The following is a 12866-nucleotide window of genomic DNA, read 5'->3' as shown; positions in this document are numbered from 1 at the left end:
AGAAAAAACATTCGCTAAAGTAATATCAAAATAATGTATGAGGAACCTTCATCTCCTTGCCTTCCCCTTGACAGCTGATGGAAAACCACTTTACTGATCAGAGAAACCTATTGCATATTAATACAAAAAAGATTTAGAGGTATAAAAAGAGAATAGAAAAATTTCCTAGTGAAATGAAGACTATGCCCAGCACAGAGTTAGAAAACACAGGGCCACATGGGCAGGGAAGAATAAAACAGGTATTTAAGGATGCTGTTAACTTTGAAAGAAAACATTCTTAGGGCAATGAAACTGTAGCTCTCAAGATGTCTGCAAGAAAGAAATGGCTCATTTTTATCCTCTGAAATTTGGAAAGGCAATGAAAAAAGCCATGTTCCCTCTTAGCTCAGGGAAGAGTCCTCCATAACAGCCTGTTTGGTTGGCTTCTCTCACAGGCCTTCTGCTGCTGGTACCCTGCTGGTCTGCTAGTGCTTACTCATCTTCCTCGGACATCAGGTGTGTGGTATAAGGGCACCTGATCCCTCCAGTTGGGAAATGGAGGACGGTCGCTTGGAAGCAACCAGTAAAGGGCAGAGTTGCCAGCCTCTACCCTCTGTGTGTCAGTTCTGGTATGCTACCTCTTGCCTAACGGGTGGAGCATTCCTCATGGGACTGCTCCCAGGAAAATCCCAGTAACTGGGCAGTTCCTCTTGAGATCCAACACCTCGTGTCCCAGGGAGCAGCTGGCAGTCACACACCCTGAGGCGGATGAGGAGGGAAGATAATCTTTTTCCTTGCTGACTTATTCCAGATTTACAGAGTACTGATATCCCAGGAAGGAGAGAACACTTGGATTATAGCCTTTGGGCTCAAGTATACTTCTCCTAAAACAAAGAGTTCTTTACCAAGAAGGTGGTCAAACACTGGAACAAGCTTCCTAGAGAGGTGGTCAGTGCCCCACACCTGTCAAAGGCATTTGGACAATGTCCTTAATAATACGCTTTAACTTAGTCAGCCCTGATCTGGTCAGGCAGTTGGACTCGATAATCATTGTAGGTCCCTTCCAACTGAAATAGTCTGTACTATTCTATTCTATTCTATAATTTAATATACATGGCAAACAAGCAACTAAGGAATCAAGATGAAAAAAAAACCCAAACCCGAAGCATAAAGTTGAAGAAATCTAGCTTGACTTGAGGAGGACTTCTGTAACTCAGATCTGAGTTCTAGAAATAAATTAATAGTAGGGTGAATGCCGGGAAAAAAATCTGAAGATAAGTTTAGCAGCCAAATGCTTCTGAAGGGTATTGCTGCAAACCTAACTGTATTAGAACAATGCACTAATAAAATGCACTGTGGAGAGGACTTCTGTGTGGGCTGGGGTATGAGTTAAGTGATCTGCTAGCTTTTTTCATCCCTCGTGTCTTTCAGTTCCTTGTAGATAGGATCAGAATGGAAGCAGGTGTGAAACATGACCTAAGTTCTATCTCATGTCATTAACTACCATCCATCAAATGTAACAGAATGATGTTGCTATTATGTACATTTTGTATATGTACCTGTATGTACAGCATATAAGAATGTATATAATTAATCATATTTTTGAAGTAACTTTGTATCAAATAAAATGAAATATTACTATGTCTTAGTTCTATTTTATTGTCCTTAGTGTTTTCGGGCCCTTTTTTTACATCAATCTTTAACACATAAAGTAGAGGGGTTTTTTTCCTTCTCGCTCACTTCTTTTTCCTTCTTATTTTTTTAAAATGACTGTTCTGAAGCCAGCCTCTAAAAAGCTTGTAATTTTTAGCAGGGGAAGGGATCGCCTTAGGTGGATTCTCCAACCTTAAAGTTGTCACAGCTGATACCACACAGCTGCAGCTGTTTGGTGGTTAGAATCATAGAATTGTTTGGGTTGGAAGAGACCTTAAAGATCATCCAGTTCCACCCTCCCACTACATCAGGCTGCCCAAGGCTCCATCCAACCTGGCCCTGAGCACCTCCAGGGAGGGGGCAGCCACAGCTTCGCTGGGCAACTGCTGTTCTAATTACTTGTTACAATTGCACCTCGTATCATCTGTTGTCAAGAATCAAAGGTAATTAAGTGCAAATGCAAGCTAAAAACAGAATGGCTGCTATCAATTTCTCACTGGCAAATTTAAGTTATAAATGCAAAACAAAAAAACTTTAGCCCGCAACAATGACTTCAGTTTTGCAAATGTTAGTCATGTTTCCATTATTTTTAATAATGAAGTAAAACTGCTCAAATCGATACGGTCCAACAGTAATGATGAAGTTGTACAAATTTGTTAACTAGTATGTTGTAATTAGCAGTCAAACAGTAGAAAACAAAGCCCAAGAATCGCATCTCACTGAAGGGAATAATCATGTGTTTACACATCAAATCCAGGAAATACATGGAAGAAATATTTCAGCTGTTGTGTGATTTTTGTTTTGCCTTCCAGCATTTCACTGTGTCTATCATCTAATATAAAGCTATTTTTTTCATTCCTATATGGAAGGAGGCTTAAAACTAACAGTATTAATAGTAACTCTGTCTACAAAAAAATAAGAGCACTAAACTAATGCTGACATTAAATACCACACGATATATTATTTCTGATGGTTGTTTCTTCACAAAGCTCCCATAACATCAGACTTCAATGTGCAACCCTGAACTCTTTCTCTCCTGTATATACAAAATTTGATAAGCACACCCCAGTGAAGTGCAAGCAGCTCTGTTCTACAGCCACAACTCAAAGGTGATGTTACACTCTCCAGCTTGCTCAAAGCCAGTGAATTGAGTAAAGATGATTCATATCAACTTTTACTTCTGAGTGGCTCAAAGTAACTATGGGATAAAGCAGAACAGCAGCAGATAAATAGCAAAAATCATGGGCATGGACGCCTGGGTGATGTTTCATCAGTCCTGCCGTTGAGGGGAGGTGAGAAGGACACCAATAGGCCATATTTGGTTGCAGAACTGCTGCTGACGACAAGGTATTGAGTTGTATGACCATGGGACCCTGCTTGCAGATCACCATCTGCTCCAGAGAGATGAGATCCACCTCACTAAGCAGGGCAAAGCTATTTTTGCCAATAGGATAGCTGACCGCATAACGAGGGCTTTAAAATAAGAAGGAAGGGGGAGGGAGAGAGGAACTAGCAGCCCTGTGAGGGAGTGATGGACGTGGTCGAAGAGCAAAGGGCATGGTGTGATGTGACAGGAACAGAACACAAAATCAACAAAATGGGGCTTAAGCAGGGTCACCTTCAGCATTTGCATGTAAGCAGGGAAATACCTGCAAGGCACCGTGATGGAGAAATCCCCTAATCCCTTCCAAGGGAGTCTAAAGTGCCTTTATACTAATGCGTGCGGTATGGGGAATATCTGTGATGAGTTTGTGGGATCCCAGAGATGTGGTGGGATGGTTCCCATGACTGGAGTGTTACAAGGAAGGGATACAGGCTTTTTAGCAAGGATGGGCTAGGAGCTGCCCTTCATGTGAAAGAGCACCTGGAGTGCATAGACCTCTGCCTGGGGATGGATGAGGAACCAAACGGGACTTTACAGGCAAGGATCAAGGATGGGTAAAGGTGATGTTATAGGGAGTGTTTACTACAGGCTGCCTGGCCAGGAAGTACAAGCAGGTGAGGTAGACAGATAGGAGCAGACTCATATTTGCAAGCCCTGGTCCTCATGGGGAACTTCAACAACACATGTCTGCTGGAGGGACAACACGTAGGTCTTTTTCTCATCCTGTGTATGCTGGAGAAACTACAATTAAGGTGGCACAGCCCAATCCTACTGATTGTTGTTTAGCCTGGAGAAGAGGAGGCTGAGGGGAGACCTCATTGCTCTCTATAACTACCTGAAAGGAGGTTGTGGAGAGGAGGGTGCTGGCCTCTTCTCCCAAGTGACAGGGGACAGGACAAGAGGGAATGGCCTCAAGCTCTGCCGGGGGAGGTTCAGAGTGGACATCAGGAAAAAATTTTTCACGGAAAGGGTCATTGGGCACTGGCAGAGGCTGCCCAGGGAGGTGGTTGAGTCACCTTCCCTGGAGGTGTTTAAGGGACGGGTGGACGAGGTGCTGAGGGACATGGTTTAGTGTTTGATAGGAATGGTTGGACTCGATGATCCGGTGGGTCTCTTCCAACCTGGTGATTCTACGGTTCTACGATAATGCTGACATGATACACTTTCCTATGCTCTCTGCACCAAGAACAGCACAGCACAATTCCACTGATAGCAGCAACGTGAGAAGCTGCAGATTAAACAGCACAAATCATCCATGGGTCACCTATATTCACAGAACCATCGAATCGTTCCGTTGGAAAAGATCTTTTGAGTCCAACTGCCCACTACTAAACCGTGTCCCTCAGCAATTCATCCACCCGTGCCTTAAACCCCTCCAGGGAAGGTGACTCAACCCCCTCCCTGGGCAGCCTCTGACAGTGCCCAATGATCCTTTCTGTGAAAAATTTTTTCCTGATGTCCAGCCTAAACCTCCCCTGGCGGAGCTTGAGGCCATTCCCTCTAGTCCTGTCCCCTGTCACTCGGGAGAAGAGCCCAGCTCGCTGCTCTCCGCACCCTCCCCTCGGGCAGCTGCAGGCAGCTCGGCTGTGGGGCCCGGGGCTCCCGTGTCCCCGCGGGGGGAGGAGGCGGCGGCGACTACAACTCCCGGCAGCCCCGGGGCCGCCCGGGGAACAGGAAGCGGCGCGGCCGGGGGGGGCGGGGCCAGAGGTGAGCGCGGAGCGGGACCCGCAGTGAGAGGGGTGGGGAGGGGAACCCACACCGGGGCGGTGGGATGGGGGGGGATGCAGGACTGGGGCTCTGTAATGGGACCGGGAGCAAGACCAGGCCCAGATCAGAGCGATGGGGTGGGCACAGGATCCAGAGTGGGGTTGTGGGATGGATACAGGATTCAGGGTGGGGCAGTGGGACAGGATGGGATAGAATGATCCCATTCAGGAGACTGGGGCACTATGTTGGGACCAGGACACAGACCAGACCCAAGTCAGAGTGGTGGGATGGGTGCGGGGTCCAGACTGGGGCGGTGGGATGGGATGGGATGGATGCAGGACTGGGATGCTGTGATGGGACCAGGACCCAGACTAGACCCAGATCAGAGCGATGGGATAGGCACAGGATCCAGATCGGGGCACTGGGATGGGTGTGGGATCCAGACCAAGAGCAGGGTGATGGGATGGGTGCAGGCCTGGGGCGCTGTAATGGGACCAGGACTAAGACCAGACCCAAATCAGAGCAATGGGATGGGTGCAGGACCCAGATTGGGGCAGTGGGACTGGTACAGGATCCAGCGTGGGGTAATGGGACAGGATGGGATAGAATGGGATGGGATCTGGACCCAGCCCAGACCCAGATCGGGTGGGATGGGATGGGATGCTGTGATGAGACCAGGACCCAGACTAGACCCAGATCAGGGGGATGGGATGGGCACAGGATGGTCACAGGATCCAGAGTGGGGTTGTGGGATGGATACAGGATCCAGGGTGGCGCAGTGGGATGGGATGGGATAGAATGATCCCATTCAGGGGACTGGGGCACTATGATGGGACCAGGACACAGACCAGACCCAGGTCGGAGTGGTGGTATGGGGGCAGGGTCCAGACTGGGGCGGTGGGATGGGATGGATGCAGGACTGGGATGCTGTGATGGGACCAGGACCCAGACTAGACCCAGGTCAGAGCGGTGGGATAGGCACAGGATCCAGATCGGGGCACTGGGATGGGTGTGGGATCCAGACCAAGAGCAGGGTGATGGGATGGGTGCAGGCCTGGGGCGCTATAATGGGACCAGGACCAAGACCAGACCCAAATCAGAGCAATGGGATGGGTGCAGGACCCAGATTGGGGCAGTGGGACTGGTACAGGATCCAGCATGGGGTAATGGGACAGGATGGGATAGAATGGGATGGGATCTGAACCCAGCCCAGACCCAGATCGGGGCAATGGGATGGGTGCGATATCGAGACCGGGGCAGTGGGATGGGATGGGATGGGTGCAGGACCCAAACAAGGCCCAGAGTGGTGTGGTGGGATGGGTTTGGGATCCAGAGCCAGAGTGGGGCAATGGGATGGGATGGGATAGGATCAGGCGTGGGGCACTGTGATGGGACCAGGACCTGGATGAGACCCAGATTGAGGCGTTGCGATTGGTGCAGGACCCGGAACGAGGACCAGGGAGGGCGTTGTTTTGGGACTGGGACCTGGTACCCACAGCCAGGGCATTGCGATGGAACCAGGATCCAGGCCTGGATCAGGACCAGGCCTGGCGTGTTGCCGTGGGCATGGAGCTGGGACCAGGACCAGGGCAATGTGATGAGACTGGGATCTGGGCCTGCAGCCAGGACTGGGGCGTTGTGATGCATGTGGGATCCAGACGAGGCCTTGGGATGGGGGTGTTGTGATGGGTTAGACCTGGAAGCTGGACCCAGGGCGTTGTGATGGGCGCAGAGCTGTCGCTCGGCAACTCAACCCCCATAGGGCACCCAACAAAGCCACCCCTGCCCGCCCCAGTACACGGGGTGCGAGGATGCTGGGGGTCCATGCAGATGATAAAGTCCCGTGAGTCAGGACAGCCGGAGCGTTTCCGTTCGGTGGGGACGGTGCCGCGAGGCTGGAGCTCCCTGCTTGTCTCTTTTGAAGGCTCCAGAGCTGCACTGTGGGCATGGAGCGGGGTGGGTGTTGGGGTGCTGTGTAGGTTAGAATCATGGAATCTCTTGGTTGGAAAAGACCTTTGAGATCATCGAGTCCGACTGTCCCTGCCCACTACTAAATCATATCCCTGAGCGTTTCATCTACCCATCTTTTAAGTACAGGTAGATTAAGTGCTCAGGGATATGATTTAGTCTTTTCCAACCCAGCAGTTTTATGATTCTGTGAATCATAGAGTCATAGAATGGTTTGGGTTGGAAGGAACCTTGAAGCCATCCAGTTCCAACGCCCCTGCCATGGGCAGGGACACCTCCCACCAGCCCAGGCTGCTCAAGGCCCCATCTACCCTGGCCTTGAACACCTCCAGGGACAGGGCAGCCACAGCTTCCCTGGGCAACCTGGGCCAGGGCATCACCACCCTCGTCACGATGAGTTTCTTCCTAATTTCTGATCTAAATCTCCCCCCTTCCATTTTAAAGCCACTATCGCTCCATGCCTTTTTTCAAAGTCCCTCCCCAACATCTGCCAGTCTTTTAAATACCTCCAGAGACAGGGATTTAACCATCTCCCTGGGCAGCCTCTACCAGTGGCCAGTAACCCTTTCAGTGAAGACGCTGTTCATTATCTCTAATCTGAACTTCCCCTGGCACAGCTTGAGGCCATTCCCTCTTGTCCTAGGCCACATTTTGCCTATTGGGAAAAATACGGTAGCATTTTTTTAAATCAAATTTGTTTCCCCGTGTTGTGGTGTTGCTGATAGCTGTTGGTGAATGATGCAGAGAGACTGGTAGGGTGCAAGCAGGCTGCAGAGCCAAAGTAGGTATAAAATGGAAAATGCTCTGTAGTTGAAGAAATCTTGCAAAATAAAACGATGATGCATGTTCTGATTTGTTTCTGTGTAGGTAATGGAGTCTGATAGCTCTCATGTCGACATTCAAGAGAGCACATCGTCAACTTCTGAAAGTGGAGATGAGATCGAGTTCGTTGGAGTAAGTAGATCTTGTACTGAAAGCATATGAGTTGTAATAAATGTGCTCTCGCTCGCCTGATAAAATAGGAGGGGATCTTTGCATACTGTGTGGATGGTTTTGATTACGTTTGGATGGGAAGTGTTACTTTGGATTTAACGATAATTTAATTCATGAACCTTAAGAAGTTGATCTTAAAGGTTTATCTGCCTTTTATCTGGAAGGGTTCAAGGTTTATGTTAGTTGGTCCTGTGGAGAGATATAGACTTGAGTGTCCAGCTGAGTGGGGGATTACAGTGGTCAAGTGAAGTGTGTTAGAAGTCGCTGTAAATGACTTTTCTGGTTATTATATTGCATAGCGTTTTGCTTCATGAATAGTCCCACTGAAATTAATGGAATAAAGGACTACTCACTCTGCAAAGCTGTGTCAAAACCACTGTACTTTGTTTAGAATAGGAGAAAGGAAATAAAGTCTTAGAGACTTTGAACAGTCTTCTCAAATTGTGAAGCTACAGAAAAACATCTAATGCTGACGTGTGGCTTATGTGAATGTAACTTTAAGACATTTCATGTCTGTTAAATATCCTAGAAAAAATGGAGTGTTTTTAATGCTGCCAGTGTCGTGGCCTCAAGCCGTCATCAGTGAAGTGCTGCTGGGTGGCAGGGATACATGCAAGAACAGAAAGATGTTTTTTCCCTGAGGAACAAGTCATGTGAATAAGATCAAGTGGTTAATTGATGCTAGGACTAAAACATGGCTGGTTTCCTGTGTATTTGACTTATTTTTAATGCTGAACAGTAACTAGATTTTTGTGTGTGTGTGGTGTTTGGTGAAAACCTAATTTCTATGTGCAGACTTCTAGTTGCTCAAGTATGAGGGAATAAACTAGTGTCTAGTTGCTCAAGTGTGAGGGACATGTACATTTTTGTGAATGTTAAGTGCTTGGTTATCTCTGAGACTTCTTTGTCTTTTAGCTGATTTGATCAAAATTGACTAATGAGTTCAAAGTTCACTATATATGCACACAAGCATTCACGTGTAGCATGGTTGTATAAGCTTCATTTTCTTGAATCACTGGGCAAAGAATGAGGAAGCCAGTATAGCTTTGAATGTGTGATGATTGAAGGGCTACCAGGGCACCGAGAGCAGTAACGGAAGGAAGACAGATTTATTAAAATCAGCGCTTCTGTTGCTTTTTTCTTGGTTTTGCCTGTGAATAACTTGGAGCCTTTGGGATCCCAGTGAGGATCAGCTCTGAGAGAGGCTGCTGTATAGAGGAAGGTGACTGTGCTTAGGCTTTTTTGTGGGAGTGAGGAGCTTTCTGCTGTCACTGATGATTGCAAGGGAAAGGGTGTGTGGCACCGGCCATCATCTGATGTCCACCGAGTGTCCTTGAATCTCCCATTTGCTCCTCTGAGTTACCGTGAACTTGGACTTTGCAAAAGGATTTCTGAACTATCTTACTGGCTTTAGATCATCATTTCTATATGATAATGTGTATGAATAGAAGTCTGTAGCCTTCATAAATGTTGGGTATGAATGCTGCTTGATCGTCCAAGTGCCTCACATCCTGAGGACCCAGTCTACCAGGTGGTACTCTATGAATGGAATTTGAGGTATCCAAGTAGTTTCTCTACCTGTTATCACTTTGGTAGAAAACAAATAGTTGTAGGCCATGTGATCTGTGGTTTTCATTTGTTTGTTTGTTTGTTTGTTTTCTGGAAAGTTAGGGTTTTTTTGGTGTGGAGTTTGGTTTGGTTTTTTAGGGAGGAGTTACATTTATGCCAAGTTTTCTTCGCTATTGGTGATTTTTATTTCAAAGTCTGAAATCAAAGTGAAACATACCTTCGTAGGCCCTGGCTTATTCGATAATGAGCTCTAAAATAGATTTTAATTTAATTTTAAAATAAACATACTTCATAAACTTTCTGAGATGTTTTGGCTGTACTTCATAACAAAAGACACAGCCTTTTGCTGTCCTGGAGGAGTTGGAACAGCCACCTACTTTCTTGTAAATGCATGTTTGGTTTTCCTTCAAACATAAAGAGAACTTCTGGCCTATTTTTGGAACTGATTATATTAGAAAAATTGATTCATTAAAAACTACTGCAGTTCTTTGAATTCCTATAGAATTCTTAAGGAACTGGTGATTTTTTTTTTGTTTCCTTGCAATTGGTGTTTTCCAATCAAAATTATATCTGAAGAACAGTTGGCGCTGGAATGTACCAAAATCAAATTGTTTACTGAAGAACGATTATTACTATTTAAATATTTTGTTTCCTTCTCCCCTGAAATGTTAAATATTCTGTATATCTAAATATTAGATATACAGACTCAAGTATTTGTGTCTAGCTTTCAGTTGCATCACAGCAGATATATTTTTGTTTATTTCAATATAAGCTTGTTCCATGATAATGAGTGTGTTTACATGTATAGACACATTTTTACTTACATAAATGTTTTGTTGATGTTGTCTGTGGCCATATATATTGAAAGGTATTTTCTGTGTGCCAGTGTGTATAATTATGCAGAAGTTTAATTGTGTTTTTTAAGTAAACTGTGTGTGTGTGCTCTGAACGCATGTAAAGTTTAAGACTGAACAATCAAACGAAAAACCTTGTGTGATGTATCAGTGGACCTTGGGTGTCTTAGTGAGGTCTGCTTGATTGAAAAGAGGGAGGGGAAGAACGTGAGGCACGATTTAGGGCTTTTTGAGTCGGTGAAAGTGAGCTTCACAGAACTCCTGGAGAAGAAACTGTCCTTGGAGATGAATATGAGGCTCCGTCTTTACCAGCCACCAATTAAACAGATGTGATTATATTAACTGTTACAATTGATATTTTGCATAGCATAGTGAAATGGCAATTCTGTTGATTTAATGCAAATGCTTTCAGCCAGAGCTACGAGTAATACAAGAGATATGATATCTGCCTGGAGACTCAAAAGATTATTTTCTATCAATTAAAACCTAATTTTTTTTCTAGTAACCCAAATAACTGTGTGCTTGCAGCCCAGAAGGACAAGTGTATCCTGGGCTGCATCAAAAGAAGTGAGACCAGCAGGTCGAGGGAGGGGATTCTGCCCTTCTGCTCCACACTTATGAGACCTCATCTGGAGCAGAGCGTTCCGTTCTGAAGCCCGCGGTATGGGAAGGACATGGATCTGTTAGAGAGAGTCCAGAAGAGGCTGGGATGATGATCAGAGGGCTGAAGCACCTCCCCTATGAGGACAGGCTGAGACGGTAGTGGTTGTTCAGCCTGGAGAAGAGAAGGCTCTGTGGAGACCTTAGAGCGACCTTCCAGTACTTCAAGGGGGCTGCAGGAAAGCTGGGGAGGGGATCTTGATCAGGGAGGGAGTGTAGGGATAGGGTGATAGGTAACTGTTTTAAACTGAAAGAGGGAAGATGTAGATGAGATACCAGAAAGAAATTCTTCACCGTGAGAATGGTGAGGCACTGGCACAGGTTGCCCAGAGAAGTTGTAGATGCTCCCTCCCTGGAGGTGTTCAAGGCCAAGTTGGATGGGGCTTGGGCAGCCTGATCCAGTGGGAAGTGTCCCTGCCCATGGCTGAGGCGTAGAACTAGATGATCTTTAAGGTCCCTTCCAGCCCAAACCATTCTATGATACTGTGGCTTGCGTGAAATTCTTGGAAGGCCACTATGAAAATTTAAAGGACAGAGCAGTCCTAGACTCAGTCTCCCTCCATGAGGATGTTTTCTATCCTGGGCTGTTGAATAAACATATGAAGATCCTACTTGATACCGATATGTTAACTTGATATTTTAATTATTTGTAAGTACTTATTTATTTGCATGTTCTACCAATTTTGTTGATTAGTCTGTTAAGTGGAAAAGTTGCTACGCAGGAATTTTATTACTGCACTCTCTTGAAACTGTGGATAAATTCTCCTTCAGATATTGCTAATGCTGTCAGTGTTCTCTGAGAAAGACTATTTAATGTTCTGTCTGTGTGTTTTCAACACTTTTTTTTTTTCCAGGAAGGACCTTTAAGACCTGTACTTGAATGCATCGATCTTGTCAGTAGTGAGGATGAAGAACCTAACAGCAGTTCTTATGTTCATGTGAGTGTGTGAAATATTTTGGGACTTCTTCACTGAATAAAATAATTAGACTTTTGTTTTTTTTCCCATCAGTTACTCTTCATAAAAAACCTTTTAGAGGTATTGTTAACAGGTAATAAGTAAATAAAACGACACTGAAGTATTTTGACTTTTACCTACCGTTGAGTGGAAGGTAAGAATGCCAACACTTCATTTTTTCCAGAGCCATTTTTTGCCACCTTGAAATCGACCTGGAACTTCTGTTTGGCTTCCAGTGATTTTTAGCAAGTGTATTGAAGGAAAATGTCACTTTACAAGTGACCTCAAAAGTCAGTGTGTCCACTCTCTATCCTGCAGATGTATCAGGCATCCTCTCAGGCCTTTTTCTTGTAAAATAGAATTTTAGGAGTAATAAATTTTATAGGTTGGAGGACCTTAATTCTCATGACAACCTGGTCTTAACTCAGTCTCATTCTTCAAAATCCCTCTTAAGCATGAATGAGTCAGAAGCAGGCTGGCCAGTTCCTGGGTCCCCCAAGCTTATTGCGTCTACACTATGGGGCCTTTGAGAAGGACCATGACTGAGAGTGACGCTACTAGAGCTGGTTTTGGTGACTTTTTCTGGTGTTCTTCAGTTTTCTGGTGTTGTAGTAGAGAATATGTGTTATTATACCTGGTTCTTAAGGAAGAGTGGGCCTTAGTACACGCACAGGCTCACTCCATGTTGATGATTGTTAGAGCTGATTGTGTAGCAGAGGCAAACTGCACTGTATGGACTATTACTTATGCCAGAACAAGCTGATGATCTACCTTACTGAAGGTACTGGGCATTGATGTCTTAAAGCAAGACATGTATTAGTTCTCAGTTTTCAGATGGGCTGCATATTGGCATTGACATCTTTAAGTAAATTCTTCTAAGTAGGTAAACAAAATCCCTAATCTTTAGTTTGTTGGAGACCCGTAGGACACTCGGCACAATCGTCTATGTTCTTTCTAGTGCTTTGGTGAGGCTAATATTGATGTTGAATTGCCATGAATAGGTAGGAAGATGAGGGTTGTTTTATTGTTTGTTTTTTAACAGAAGTTGCAGGTGCTGGTAAAAAAGAAAAGAAAGCTAGCAAGGTAGATCATGGAACTTAGGATCGGAGAATATGCACTGAATTATGTCCTGATGCTTGAGCA

At 45.5% G+C, this 12866-nt stretch overlaps 1 protein-coding gene across 1 annotated transcript in view; it reads left to right on the top strand.

Annotated features, from left to right (window-relative positions):
• The first annotated feature begins 6542 nt into the window (after positions 1-6542).
• Positions 6543-12866, top strand: part of ZNF451 (zinc finger protein 451) — a 40031-nt gene continuing 33707 nt past the window's right edge. Inside the window, exons 1-3 of the mRNA XM_069851448.1 lie at positions 6543-6566; positions 7559-7645; positions 11622-11705. Of these exons, the coding sequence (XP_069707549.1) occupies positions 7562-7645; positions 11622-11705 (168 nt within the window). The 5' untranslated portion in view covers positions 6543-6566; positions 7559-7561. The remainder of the gene's footprint in view (positions 6567-7558; positions 7646-11621; positions 11706-12866) is intronic.

This window comes from Phaenicophaeus curvirostris, chromosome 2 (assembly GCF_032191515.1).
Source record: "Phaenicophaeus curvirostris isolate KB17595 chromosome 2, BPBGC_Pcur_1.0, whole genome shotgun sequence".
NCBI classification, from domain to species: domain Eukaryota; kingdom Metazoa; phylum Chordata; class Aves; order Cuculiformes; family Cuculidae; genus Phaenicophaeus; species Phaenicophaeus curvirostris.
The sequence above is the reverse complement of the archived record's forward strand: the minus strand, read 5'-3'. Positions and strand labels throughout refer to the sequence as shown.